The 13480-nt window shown below is 43.4% G+C and overlaps 1 protein-coding gene across 1 annotated transcript; it reads left to right on the top strand.

The window, feature by feature from the left end:
* The first annotated feature begins 2406 nt into the window (after positions 1-2406).
* LOC124279992 lies at positions 2407-11864 on the top strand. Its single transcript, XM_046715875.1, has 9 exons — positions 2407-2783; positions 3652-3778; positions 5663-5706; positions 6066-6180; positions 7471-7514; positions 9059-9173; positions 9555-9598; positions 10395-10509; positions 11735-11864. The coding sequence occupies exons 1-9, from the start codon at positions 2744-2746 to the stop codon at positions 11799-11801; spliced, it is 711 nt and encodes a 236-aa protein (XP_046571831.1). The 5' UTR covers positions 2407-2743; the 3' UTR covers positions 11802-11864.
* Positions 11865-13480: the final 1616 nt, after the last annotated feature.

Below are 13480 nucleotides of genomic sequence, written 5' to 3'. Positions count from 1 at the left end.
GTAGAATGAGACATGACAGCACTGACTAGCCAGTCCATGTAACTGTCGGACTTGTAGAAGGTAACATGACAGCACTGACTAGCCAGTCCGTGTAACTGTCGGACTTGTAGAATGAGCCATGACAGCACTGACTAGCCACTGAGTGTAACTGTCGGACTTGTAGAATGAGACATGACAGCACTGACTAGCCAGTCCGTGTAACTGTCGGACTTGTCGAATGAGACATGACAGCACTGACTAGCCAGTACGTGTAACTGTCGGACTTGTAGAATGAGAAATGACAGCACTGACTAGCCACTGAGTGTAACTGTCGGTCTTTGTAGAAGGTAACATGTAACTGTCGGTCTTTGTAGAAGGCAACATGACATCACTGACTAGCCAGGCCATGTAACTGTCGGACTTGTAGAATGGGACATGACAGCACTGACTAGCCATTCCATGTAACTATTGGACTTGTAGAAGGTAGACAGACATGACTGACTAGCCAGCGTAGAATGAGACTGACATCACTGCATCGGACTTGTAGAATGAGTAACTGACGCCACTCGCACTGTCCAGAACTGTCGTAGAATGTGACATGACCATGACAGCACTGACTAGCCAGTCCGTGAACTGTCGGACTTGTAGAATGAGACATGACAGCACTGACTAGCCAGTCCATGTAACTGTCGGACTTGTGAATGAATGTGACATCACTGACTAGCATGTCCATGTAACTGTCGGACTTGTAGAATGTGACATGACAGCACTGACTAGCCAGTCCGTGTAACTGTCGGACTTGTTGAATGTGACATGACAGCACTGACTAGCCAGTCCATGTAACTGTCGGACTTGTAGAATGAGACAAGTTCAATGTTTTGTAAGAAGTGCTTTTCAAAAGACTTTTATTTGCTTGCATCACTACGCATCCAGCGTCTTAAACCTTTCAACAATAGTCATTTTGAATGGTGGCAATGAACATTTTTCCTCTGATTTTGGGAAAACAAACATGCATTACAAATTGAATGTATTTACGTCTACACCTTGCATCATGTCAACCTCCATACGGAATTCAAACGTTGGTTTGAGCTGTTTGACATGCCGGGGCAACACCTGCCGCCACGCGGAGATCAGCATCGCCAGTCGCCCTCACTCACAGCTGCCAGGGGCTGTCTCCGTTGGGGGATCTGCAGATAATCAGTGCTGGTGATCAGCTGTAGGTGAGTTGATCAGCACTGGTCATCAGCTGTAGGTGGGTATAAAGGATGCACACTTGACACTCGCTGGGTCATCTCTTCACAGACACTACGTAAGTTCACTTTTGTTCACTTTGTTTCGATATGTCCTGGGCTATTTACATAAAGTCATAGCAAGGATTTCTGTTGGTACGAAAGTAGCTGATGTATTTGCAACATTAAAGCTTGCATTGCGTTCATCCACCGACTGTTTTGTCTATATACGAGTAGGCACATTATCAAGCCCGTAATAGGTTTCGGAGTCTGTATTAGAAGTTTTCAGGGTGTCTACCTCCTTCCCACCTACTGTATGGGTTGGACAGGGACAGTTCAGTGGTAGATACGACCTACTGTATGGGTTGGACAGGGACAGTTCAGTGGTAGATACGACCTACTGTATGGGTTGGACAGGGACAGTTCAGTGGTAGATACGACCTACTGTATGGGTTGGACAGGGACAGTTCAGTGGTAGATACGACCTACTGTATGGGTTGGACAGGGACAGTTCAGTGGTAGATACGACCTACTGTATGGGTTGGACAGGGACAGTTCAGTGGTAGATACGACCTACTGTATGGGTTGGACAGGGACAGTTCAGTGGTAGATACGACCTACTGTATGGGTTGGACAGGGACAGTTCAGTGGTAGATACGACCTACTGTATGGGTTGGACCGAGACAGTTCAGTGGTAGATACGACCTACTGTATGGGTTGGACAGGGACAGTTCAGTGGTAGATACGACCTACTGTATGGGTTGGACAGGGACAGTTCAGTGGTAGATACGACCTACTGTATGGGTTGGACAGGGACAGTTCAGTGGTAGATACGACCTACTGTATGGGTTGGACAGGGACAGTTCAGTGGTAGATACGACCTACTGTATGGGTTGGACAGGGACAGTTCAGTGGTAGATACGACCTACTGTATGGGTTGGACAGAGAGAGTTCAGTGGTAGATACGACCTACTGTATGGGTTGGACAGGGACAGTTCAGTGGTAGATACGACCTACTGTATGGGTTGGACAGGGACAGTTCAGTGGTAGATTCAACCTACTGTATGGGTTGGACAGAGAGAGTTCAGTGGTAGATATGATCTTCTGTATGTAAGTCACTTTGTTGAAGTATACTTAAAGGAAAAATGAAGAAATCAAAGATGTACTTGTCTCTTTTCCATAGTATTTTCAGCTTGTACCGATCACAGCAACAGTGACCTTTCGCGTTGTTTCATATGACTGCGTGTTACTCATTGCATTTAATAAGAATTTCTGGTTTGTTTTATGTGATTGTGTTTCACAACTCGATTCTCTACACTCTTAAGTCTGTTTTGAATTGTCGTGCTTCAGGCATTACTACGCTACTGTGTAAGTCTTCAGTTATTGAGTTTCATTCATTAACTCTCTGTTCCGTCAGGGGGCTTTGTTGAATCAGCGTGCTTATCCATACCCTGTTCTCCGAGGTATGTTTTAAATGCTCGTGTTTCACCTATTTCACTCACTACAGTCACTTACCCTTCCAGTAACAAGCCACCATGATTGCTGCATTTATTGTTGCTGCGCTGTGTCTCGCCGGTATGTATCCTCGTAGCCATGTTTCTTTGCAACAATATTTATAGAAACATTTCCCACAGCTGGCCATCAAAAGAACTTTACCACAGCTATAAATCGATTTAGTTGTTGTTTCTAAAAAGAAATCATAAAAGAGAGATGCATTACGTAAAATGTATTGAATACACCAGCATCTCATTGAAATCAACATTGAAACTGACAGTAATGCAGCATCCAATATTGCCATGACAGCTGTAGGTTGGTGTTGGTGAAACAAGCTTCCACCGTAATGGACAATCCGCACACACATCCAGAATCGACCATGTTTGTTGACACGTCACATCTATAAGGTATATGGTACCGGTCTCCATTGGGTGTAGAACGTTGTCCTGGGTTTGCCATGGGCTGTCTGAAGTCGACCATACCTGTTGCATCACGTTTGTTACAGAAACACGGAGGCAACCGATAGTTCAAGTATGTGTGTCTTCCACCTGTGCCACACACACGACCTGTAGCTCTGGTGTGTCTTCCATCTGTGTCATACACTCGACCTGTAGCTCTGGTGTGTCTTCCATCTGTGTCATACACTGAAACGCTTACTTCTATCTCAGTCACACACAGGACCCGTTGCTCCAGTGCCAATCCCATCTGTGTCACACACTGGAATTATTGTTCTAGTGCCATTCGGGAATTTCATAGGCTTTCTTCTGTCAGAGCGAGTGTCTCATCAGTTCAACGTGACTTTTGCTTCAGTTGTTTCAGTTGTTTCAGTTGTTTCAGTTTGCAGTGTAAAGTTTCTTGTGGCCGTCAGTTATTTTAGTGTGGTCGAGTTAAACAGGACTATCTCAGTTCCCTTTAGTGTTTGATATAATCGCACTTATACTTGATACAGGTTCCGGGCTTGCAGACAATTCCGAGTTTTGCCAACAAGAGTGGTGCACCATGGACTACGCGCCTCACTGCATGACAGACGGCACCATCGTCTACGGATGCGTGGGCCTCAAGACCGCAGTCTGCGAGTATGTTGACTGAGCGTGCTTATGTGCGCAGTAATGTAAACATCAGTCCCAGATAACAATGAGGGTATCCTCGCAAACTTCTACATGCCAGAACCATTGTATCACAATGTCTGACAGCACATTAAGTCTTGAAACCATTGTATCACAATGTTTGATAGCACATTTGAGTCATGAAACCATTGTATCACAATGTTTGATAGCACATTTGAGTCATGAAACCATTGTATCACAATGTTTGATAGCACATTAAGACATAGTATTGTTGTATTTTTATGTACTTCAAAAACTGATGTCCTTTTTTCAGAGTCCAAGTAATTAGTTTTTAATTCTCATCACCTAATACCCGACTGGGCTGTCCCAATGTCAAAATAGGTATTCTCAATTTCCTCGCTGAACTTTCTGCAGCAGTTTTGGGATACAAACGTTTTGTCATGTAGACCTTTAGACAGGAACCCTAATGTTCCAGAGCTGATATTGGTTGACGATGTCGCGGTCGGGTTTCTCACGCTGGCTCAGTGTTATCACAGCGTCAGATATTATTTCGGATGCTTCCTTCAAGGGACGCTACTCTTAATTGCCAACATCACAGAGAGTGCGATGTTTTATTTCGCAACAATACATGTATATCCAACCTTACTGCTATTTTCCTCGAATATATAACGGTAAGTGCATAATTACACTGTTTTATAAAGTTCAAATTGTACCGGAAGAAAGAGCATTGTCTTTTCTCAGAAATACCACTACCGGTAATTATTTGCTGGAAACTAGAGAGACGCCGCACTCTGTAATATTCCAGCTATGTGACGGTGGTCTGTAAATAATCGAGTTTGGACCAGACAATCCAGTGATCAGCAGCATGAGCATTTGGGATACGATGTCATTTGTCAACCAACTCAGCGTGTCTGACCACCCGATCTTTCGCCTCTTACGACAAGCATCGGGTACTGAAGATCAATTCTAACCTGGATCTTTACGGGTCATCTGCCCTAGAGTTTTAACGCTCTACTTACGCATGGGTACTTTATCAATGTTTACATTCAACATTCAGACCTTCAGTTAGAGAATACCTTATTCATTTTGCAATGTCCGTGTTTCAAACAGACAGATAATCTGTTTCTATTCGTCTTCCAGGTTATGTTAACAGTATTGTGGCGGCACCTAAAGCTCTGCACTGACATAAATGGTGTTTCCAACATCTATGTCCAGAGGACATAATTGCATATTACATAATATCAAATACAACATTCTTAAGGATGAAGACATAGAAATATATATTGTATTTTAATGTAATTCAGTTATAAGTGGTATTCCTTTAAGTGGGGCAAGGGTTTCATGGTACTGTGCTAAATAGGACCCTCCCACTTTAGCAGGTTTACTGTTTAAAGGTGAGGAGACCAAACATATGTATAAGAATTTAAGGATATTTTTCTCAAAAGTTTTTTTTGCTGAGAATAGAATTAATATCTGACCATCTTTTACCATGCACTGAGTGGCCAGGTCACATGGAGAGACCACGGGTACGTGAAGAGATCGTCCATTGATCCGTTCTTCTAACTCTATATTTGAGGTCAGAAAGGGCTCCTGGCAACTGTGTCCAAGTTGTGATTGTTATTTAACCATTGATTAAAGGTCGTCTCAACCAGAATTGTCCTTCTGTTGCTGTTATAGCTGTACATTAACAGAAGTATTTGGCCAACGCTGGACCAGCATTTATTTGGCTGACAATCAAACAAATTGGGCCAACAACGCAAGAGATAAGCTCCTAAGGACCTGAATATATTTTGTCTACATCATCTCAAAGAAAACCTTATTTGTCATGTGTAAGTTTAGATGTCGCTGCTTGTCACCACTACTCCATTAACAGGATGACTGTTTTCCTTGCAGCGACATGAAGACTGAACAGACAGACTGGTCACCTTCACAAGCCTGTGAGTGCTATGTTTAAACTGATGGCGAGCTGACCATGTGGGTAAAAGCATTGGCTCGATCAGGGTCGATTACCATGCAAAGTGCAGAAAGTCACTGTATATACGGGTTATAGTTGGACTGTAAACGTACGGCAGCTAAAGTGATACTCCCACATTAGGGTATTATGTCAATATGACATTGGGCGTCATCTGACTGTATTATCTGACTGTAGTATCTGACAGTAGTATCTGACTGTAGTATCTGACTGTATTATCTGACTGTAGTATCTGACTGTAGTATCTGTGTATTATCTGACTGTAGTATCTGACTGTAGTATCTGACAGTAGTATCTGACTGTAGTATCTGACTGACGTTTCAGGCCGCCCGTCCGACTACTGCGAGAACTTGGCTTGCACCTTCGACTTGCTGCCCCACTGTCTCAGTGACGGCTCCATCGTCCTCGGCTGCAACGCCCTCAAACACGCTGTCTGCTCGTGAGTACATGATTCAACTGATTTTAACTTAATTCAACAGCTTTATGACGGAAATGACATAGTCCATCCTTAATTTAACTTATTTAACTCTATTTGGTAAATTTATAACGTTGCTAAAATATTTCTTCCTTGGACTTGCACAATCTTATCTGTTGAAAAATCACAGACCTTTATGTTTTGCTAATACGTATAGGTGTGTCTACGGGTACCACGACACTTACATCAACATAATTGCAGTATTACATAAAGTGACCTAGTGCTGTTTTGTTGTGGCTGTGTTGGTGATGTTGGTGGCCACATCAACACGTTCTGCCTTCATTACAAATACTGCTTCAATCTCGGTTACAATAACATTCCAAGGTATGTTTTGTATGGAGAAAATAGTGAACTTTTGTTGAGGCCCAGAAATATAGTACGCTGTTCATAGTGATCCTGAGTTTCGCATATGCAGACACGGGTGTAATCTAGCATGAGTATGAGGGTAGTTCTCCCTTTAAGATTATTCCCAGTTCATGAGCATGGAAAATCAGCGTCAGTTCGTGTTTGTTTGTCTGTACAAAACATAGACGGTGGATATAAATACACATCTAGTAGATGTTTGTCAAGTTAATACTGACTTGATTATTAGATTAGTCACAGGAGCCTGTTAAAAAATACTGCCACTAGTTACCTCCCTTTGGAACATAAGGATACACGTGATTTTCACCAGGGAGCCTCTACAATTAGCACTCTTTGACAACAAAAGCGTATATCGAGCAAGTAGAGAAGGCAGCAAGGACTGTAGTCAGAACATGGGGAACCCTGTAATAATAACAAACGTGCGTCAGCGTCGCACAAGGAGCACACCAGTCAGCGAGACTAACCCACAGACGGATCCCAGCTTAGTAGAAAAAACACCCAAATTGGTCAGAAAGCACACACTTGAACACTGGCTCTCACTAGAAGATTGCAAACGTTTCAAAACGTCACGAAAATATTACTATAAATAAATAGTAATTGATTTCTCAAGCGTTCGACGGGGGCTCACTGGCGATATGACAAATTTAAAACCAAATCGAATCAAATCATTGTATTACAAAGGGCAGTAAATAGTGGTAAATCAGATCACGAGGCTGAAAACAGTCCCAAAACAGGATATATGAAATGTGGCATGCCAGGTTGACACTGGATTATTCCGGTATACAGTCCGGAAACCTATGCAGTACTCACTACGTAAAAATAGCGTTATTATCAGCAGGATGTACCATAATTGTGCCCACTCACTCAGTCTGTCAAACACTCATGTTGCAGGAGGAACCTGACGGAACAGATGGCCTGGACCCCTCGAACATCATGTGAGTGTAAGGCGGGTCCTTGTTTGGGTGGGACAAGTCGGGTGTGGATGCCGGAAGTCACACGTGTGTGCGCGCGTGTGTGTGTGTGTGTGTGTGTGTGCGCGTGCGCGTGTGCGTGTGTGTGTGTGTGTGTGTGTGTGTGTGTGAGAGGGTGTGTGAGGGTGTGTGTGTGAGGGTGTCGTGGGTGGGTGAAGGGAACATTTAGTTGCGTCTTGTATGGGTGTTGTCAGGCATATGGGGCGTACTGTGGGGCGTTGGCAGGACGTTGACCAAAGGAGTGCGAGTGAGCTGAGTACATCGTCTGCTGATAGGGCAAGTGATGGACATGTAGGAGGAATTCCTTGTTTTGTAAGATGTTGGTACCAGTGGGTACATGTGTTTGGACAGTCTAACCACTGCACCACACCTATGGATAGAATTATATGGGCACTCATTAATATTCACAAAGAACTTAGCTAAGCACCCTTGACATATCTCTCGATTGAATGACCCTTTGGAGCATATCTGGGACAAAGGGATCCTTCTGTACAGAATCTGGCCCAAATGGAAGCTGCTTTACACGAGGAATGGCGTAGACTATCCCTTCAGAGGACCAGGAAGCTGACAGGGGGTATGAGGTGTAGAGTGATGGCTGTCATACAGTCACATGGAGGTTACACTCGGTATTGACCTTGAATCGTATAAGACACGCAAAATGGCATTTTGAATGTTCACATTCACCAATTAATTCAATATTTAACATTCCAGCGCCATACTTGTACAGACATGGTTTTCTGTGAAAATCAGTGTGTGTATTTTTTTAAACACTGAGCAAATTTCATCATAAAATCAACAAAGATGCCAAATATTTGGCGTTTTTTATCAGTCAAAGGATCATATGGGTCAGAAAAACTCATGTTTTCCATCGTGGACACCACGAGAAGTTGTATGTACGTGTTGAAAACCTATCATTGCCAAAATACAGGGGGTGCTTAATTAAGTTCTTTGTGTGAAGTAACGTTACCATATTGTTGTAGGTCTTCCCGACGGGTACTGTGTGTAGTAACGTTACCATATTGTTGTAGGTCTTCCCGACGGGTACTGTGTGTAGTAACGTTACCATATTGTTGTAGGTCTTCCCGACGGGTACTGTGTGTAGTAACGTTACCATATTGTTGTAGGTCTTCCTGACTGGTACTGTGTGTAGTAACGTTACCATATTGTTGTAGGTCTTCCCGACGGGTACTGTGTGTAGTAACGTTACCATATTGTTGTAGGTCTTCCCGACGGGTACTGTGTGTAGTAACGTTACCATATTGTTGTAGGTCTTCATGACGGGTACTGTGTGTAGTAACGTTACCATATTGTTGTAGGTCTTCCCGACGGGTACTGTGTGTAGTAACGTTACCATATTGTTGTAGGTCTTCCCGACGGGTACTGTGTGTAGTAACGTTACCATATTGTTGTAGGTCTTCATGACGGGTACTGTGTGTAGTAACGTTACCATATTGTTGTAGGTCTTCCCGACGGGTACTGTGTGTAGTAACGTTACCATATTGTTGTAGGTCTTCCCGACGGGTACTGTGAGAGTGACGTGTGCACGGCCGACCTCATCCCCCACTGCATGAACAACGGCGTCGTGATGCACGGCTGCAGCGACCTCAAACAAGCTGTCTGCCAGTGAGTCGTGGGTCCACGCGTTCACAAATGTGGCTCCAGTTCAAATAGCTCCGCATATGTTTGGGGAAATCTGAGTAAATGAAATCGATGGTGTTGAGAACGTTTCACAAACATATCCCAGACGGTGCTGTAATATATATACTGACTGTACACTTAATCTGATGTCAGCTGAAGACGTAGGAGGTACTAACTATATCGACCAACTGATTCATATGTCGTTGTACAAGGTTTAAATGAGTTTCATGACTTAACGAGCAACCGCTTTAACTGCTATGCTACCCCAGGTAAAGCGGTTGCTCGTTAAGTAGAAGACCCGGGCTCGATTCCCAACAAGAATACAATGTGTGACCTCACTCACTCACTTCCTGTCCTTCCCTACAGGGACGGTATGGTGGAGAACAGACTATGGCAGGATGGCCAGAGATGTAAGTATATCGGTGAAGCACCCTCATCACCCTCCCATCTCAGCATCAATATCTGCCTCAACCTGACGTCTTTCCTGGTGATTTGCACTAGTGCAATAAATAGCCAACATTTTGTGTATTGAAATTTTACACCAAGACTTCTTTTCCCTTATCCACCCATTACCAGACCTCGATGTCTCTTTGTATGTCTGTAATCATCTGTTATATTGGAATATTCCCTACGTTATGGGAAGACTCTACATTGATATCTTCTTAACCGATGTACCACATTAGACTGTCCTTGTATCAAATGTTCTAGGAATCTAACAGTCATTTTATCACTTCCCCTTTAATCACAGCTTCCATATTGGAGTACCCAGTAGAATCCAACAGTCATTGTATCACGTCTCCTCTATGTACGTCATCTATTGTGTAGTACCCGGTAGAGTCAGTCATTGTATCACGTCTCCTCTATGGACCTTATCTATTGTGGAGTACCCAGTAGAATCAAACAGTCATTGTATCACGTCTCCTCTATGTACGCCATCTATTGTGGAGTACCCAGTAGAACAACAGTCATTGTATCACGTCTCCTCTATGGACCTCATCTATTGTGGAGTACCCAGTAGAATCCAACAGTCATTGTATCACATCACCTGTATGGACCTCATCTATTGTGGAGTACCAGGTAGAATCCAACAGTCATTGTATCACATCACCTGTATGTACCTCATCTATTGTGGAGTACCAGGTAGAATCAAACAGTCATTGTATCTGTATTTGACAATTCGTTCACGTGGGACTGTATTGTTTTCAGGCCTGCCGCTGTTCTATTGCGAGTCCAACATGTGCACGAAAGACATGATAGAACACTGCATGACTGACGGCACCATAGTGACGGGCTGCGACGCCCTCAAGCACGCCATCTGCAAGTAGGTCTTTGATGAATGGTCCGTAAGAGGTGGAGCAAATTGTTTGTGCACATCATTTCCTAGAACGAGCAAGTACGTGGTGATTAGGAAATACCTGTGTAACGGAAACAAAACATGTGTTGAATGCTGGAACCAGTAGTGGTTGAATGCTGGAAGATGTAACGTGTTGAATGCTGGCACCAGTAATGTGTTCAATGCTGGTACCAGTAATGTGTTGAATGCTGGAAGAAGTAATGTGTTGAATGCTGGAACCAGTAATGTGTTGAATGCCGGAACCAGTAATGTGTTGAATGCTGGAACCAGTAATGTGTTGAATGCTGGAACCAGTAATGTGTTGAATGCTGGTAACAGTAATGTGTTGAATGCTGGCACAGTAATGTTTTAACGCTGGTACCAGTAATGTGTTGAATGCTGGTACCAGTAATGTGTTCAATGCTGGTACCAGTAATGTGTTGAATGCTGGTACAGTAATGTGTTGAATGCTGGTACAGTAATGTGTTCAATGCTGGTACCAGTAATGTGTTCAATGCTGGTACAGTAATGTGTTGAATGCTGGAACCAGTAATGTGTTCAATGCTGGTACCAGTAATGTGTTGAATGCTGGTACCAGTAATGTGTTCAATACTGGTACAGTAATGTGTTGAATGCTGGTACCAGTAATGTGTTGAATGCTGGTACCAGTAATGTGTTCAATGCTGGAACCAGTAATGTGTTCAATGCTGAAACCAGTAATGTGTTCAATGCTGGAACCAGTAATGTGTTCAATGCTGGTACCAGTAATGTGTTCAATGCTGGTACCAGTAATGTATTGAATGCTGGAACCAGTAATGTGTTCAATGCTGGTACCAGTAATGTGTTCAATGCTGGAACCAGTAATGTGTTCAATGCTGGAACCAGTAATGTGTTGAATGCTGGTACCAGTAATGTGTTCAATGCTGGTACCAGTAATGTGTTGAATGCTGGAACCAGTAATGTGTTCAATGCTGGTACCAGTAATGTGTTGAATGCTGGTACCAGTAATGTGTTCAATGCTGGTACCAGTAATGTGTTCAATGCTGGTACCAGTAATGTGTTCAGTGCTGGTACCAGTAATGTGTTCAGTGCTGGAACCTGTGGCCAAAGAATGCGCAATATGATATTGTATCAGGTGTTGTATGTTGATGTTACATGTAACGTCAGGTGCGTAAAGTGAGATTTTGTTTTTAAATGGGTCCTTTTGTTTCAGGGACAACAAGTCGGAGAACGAAGCCTGGGAGTCCGGCACCCCGTGTGAAGCTCAGGAACACGAATAGAAAGGAATTGTTGAAGTGGTCACTGCAATTTCAAGACGATCTGCAATAATTACGCGAATAAAACCAAAAAGAAACACGAAATCTTAAATTCTTGTATTTAATTTATGTATGAATTACAGTCATTGAGACAACTCTGGGTTCATGCAAACTACTGCCAGGCCTCTATGTGGGAAATACGTTCTCGATGAGGTCATCTCGCTCGTCACGCCCAACTTCGATTCCTCACATGGGTAAAGACCATGTATGAAGCCCTTTGCTAGTGTCCCCGTCGTGGTATTGTCAGAATATTGCTGTCAAATGGCGTAAAACCATACTCATTCACTCACTCACTCGATGGTCAAACATGAAAGACGATACATGTGAGCACCGAGAGAAGGAAAGACAGCGGCTGGGCTTGTAAAGGTGCGGGTTTCAGAAACTGTCACTAGTAAAGATGTGGACTTGCTTATTGGGAATGGTTTGTCAGAGGCTGGAAGCTGTAAATGTGCGGGTTTCCAGAAACTGTCACTAGTAAAGATGTGGACTTGCTTATTGGGAATGGTTTGTCAGAGGCTGGGCTTGTAAGTGTGCGGGTTTCAGAAACTGTCACTAGTAAAGATGTGGACTTGCTTATTGGGAATGGTTTGTCAGAGGCTGGGCTTGTAAAGGTGCGGGTTTCAGAAACTGTCACTAGTAAAGATGTGGGACTTGCTTATTGGGAATGGTTTGTCAGAGGCTGGGCTTGTAAAGGTGCGGGTTTCAGAAACTGTCACTAGTAAAGATGTGGACTTGCTTATTGGGAATGGTTTGTCAGAGGCTGGGCTTGTAAAGGTGCGGGTTTCAGAAACTGTCACTAGTAAAGATGTGGACTTGCTTATTGGGAATGGTTTGTCAGAGGCTGGGCTTGTAAAGGTGCGGGTTTCAGAAACTGTCACTAGTAAAGATGTGGACTTGCTTATTGGGAATGGTTTGTCTGGTGGGTCCTGTTGTTTGTCATGAATGTAGCACTTCCACGGAAAGTACAGAAAACTTGAAAAAGAAATTACAGGTAATTTTCCTTGCTGTGTTGTGACACGTGCTAGGACGAGGCAAATGTCACCTGTCTGTGATTCCAGCTGGCGCTTTCATGGATCATTATCTCGACCTGTCTAAACTTTCTAGTGACAGTACTCAAAATTCTGACAATTTAACTGCTGGGAAGCCCGTTCTGGACAGGGAGCAGATGATTACGTTGCACGTGGAGGACCCGAGCTCAAAGATATTGCCAATAGGAAACCCTTGTAGAAGCCAAGGTTTCAGGCTGCTAATATTTCAATGATATTTTGCACTATGTTTGGTTTGTGTAAGACGGGTTCACACCGGGTGTATTCCAGGAGGCCAATCATCAGTCATGTATAACGCAGGTCAAGTATATCATGCTGAATCTCATCGCACGTTCATTGCTTTCCTGAAAGGAAGTCAAGGAGTTCAAGAGTCCTTAGGCTGCAGTCCGTTTGGCCTTGACTTTGGCCTTACTTTTCGTTCGGATTTCAAGCACTTGAAGGAGCAAGGGCTTAATGATAGAGGTCTAAAATGAGTTTATTGAACAATGTTTCTGAATCATCATTTCAGATTAGGCCTTCGAAATGTTTTCTATTATATTTCCATAGAGCATGACATGAGTATGTTTGGAAGACGACAGTTTGAAGCATGTTCACAAA

This window comes from Haliotis rubra, unplaced genomic scaffold, assembly GCF_003918875.1.
Source record: "Haliotis rubra isolate DU_JTF1 unplaced genomic scaffold, ASM391887v1 Scf1070, whole genome shotgun sequence".
Lineage (NCBI taxonomy): Eukaryota > Metazoa > Mollusca > Gastropoda > Lepetellida > Haliotidae > Haliotis > Haliotis rubra.
The sequence above is the reverse complement of the archived record's forward strand: the minus strand, read 5'-3'. Positions and strand labels throughout refer to the sequence as shown.

Coding starts and splice junctions, on each gene's coding strand:
- LOC124279992 (XM_046715875.1), top strand. CDS start 2,744: ATGATTGCTGCATTTATTGTTGCTGCGCTGTGTCTCGCCG. Junction 7,515..9,058: donor CTGGACCCCTCGAACATCAT/GTGAGTGTAAGG, acceptor ATATTGTTGTAG/GTCTTCCCGACGGGTACTGT. Junction 10,510..11,734: donor CTCAAGCACGCCATCTGCAA/GTAGGTCTTTGA, acceptor CTTTTGTTTCAG/GGACAACAAGTCGGAGAACG.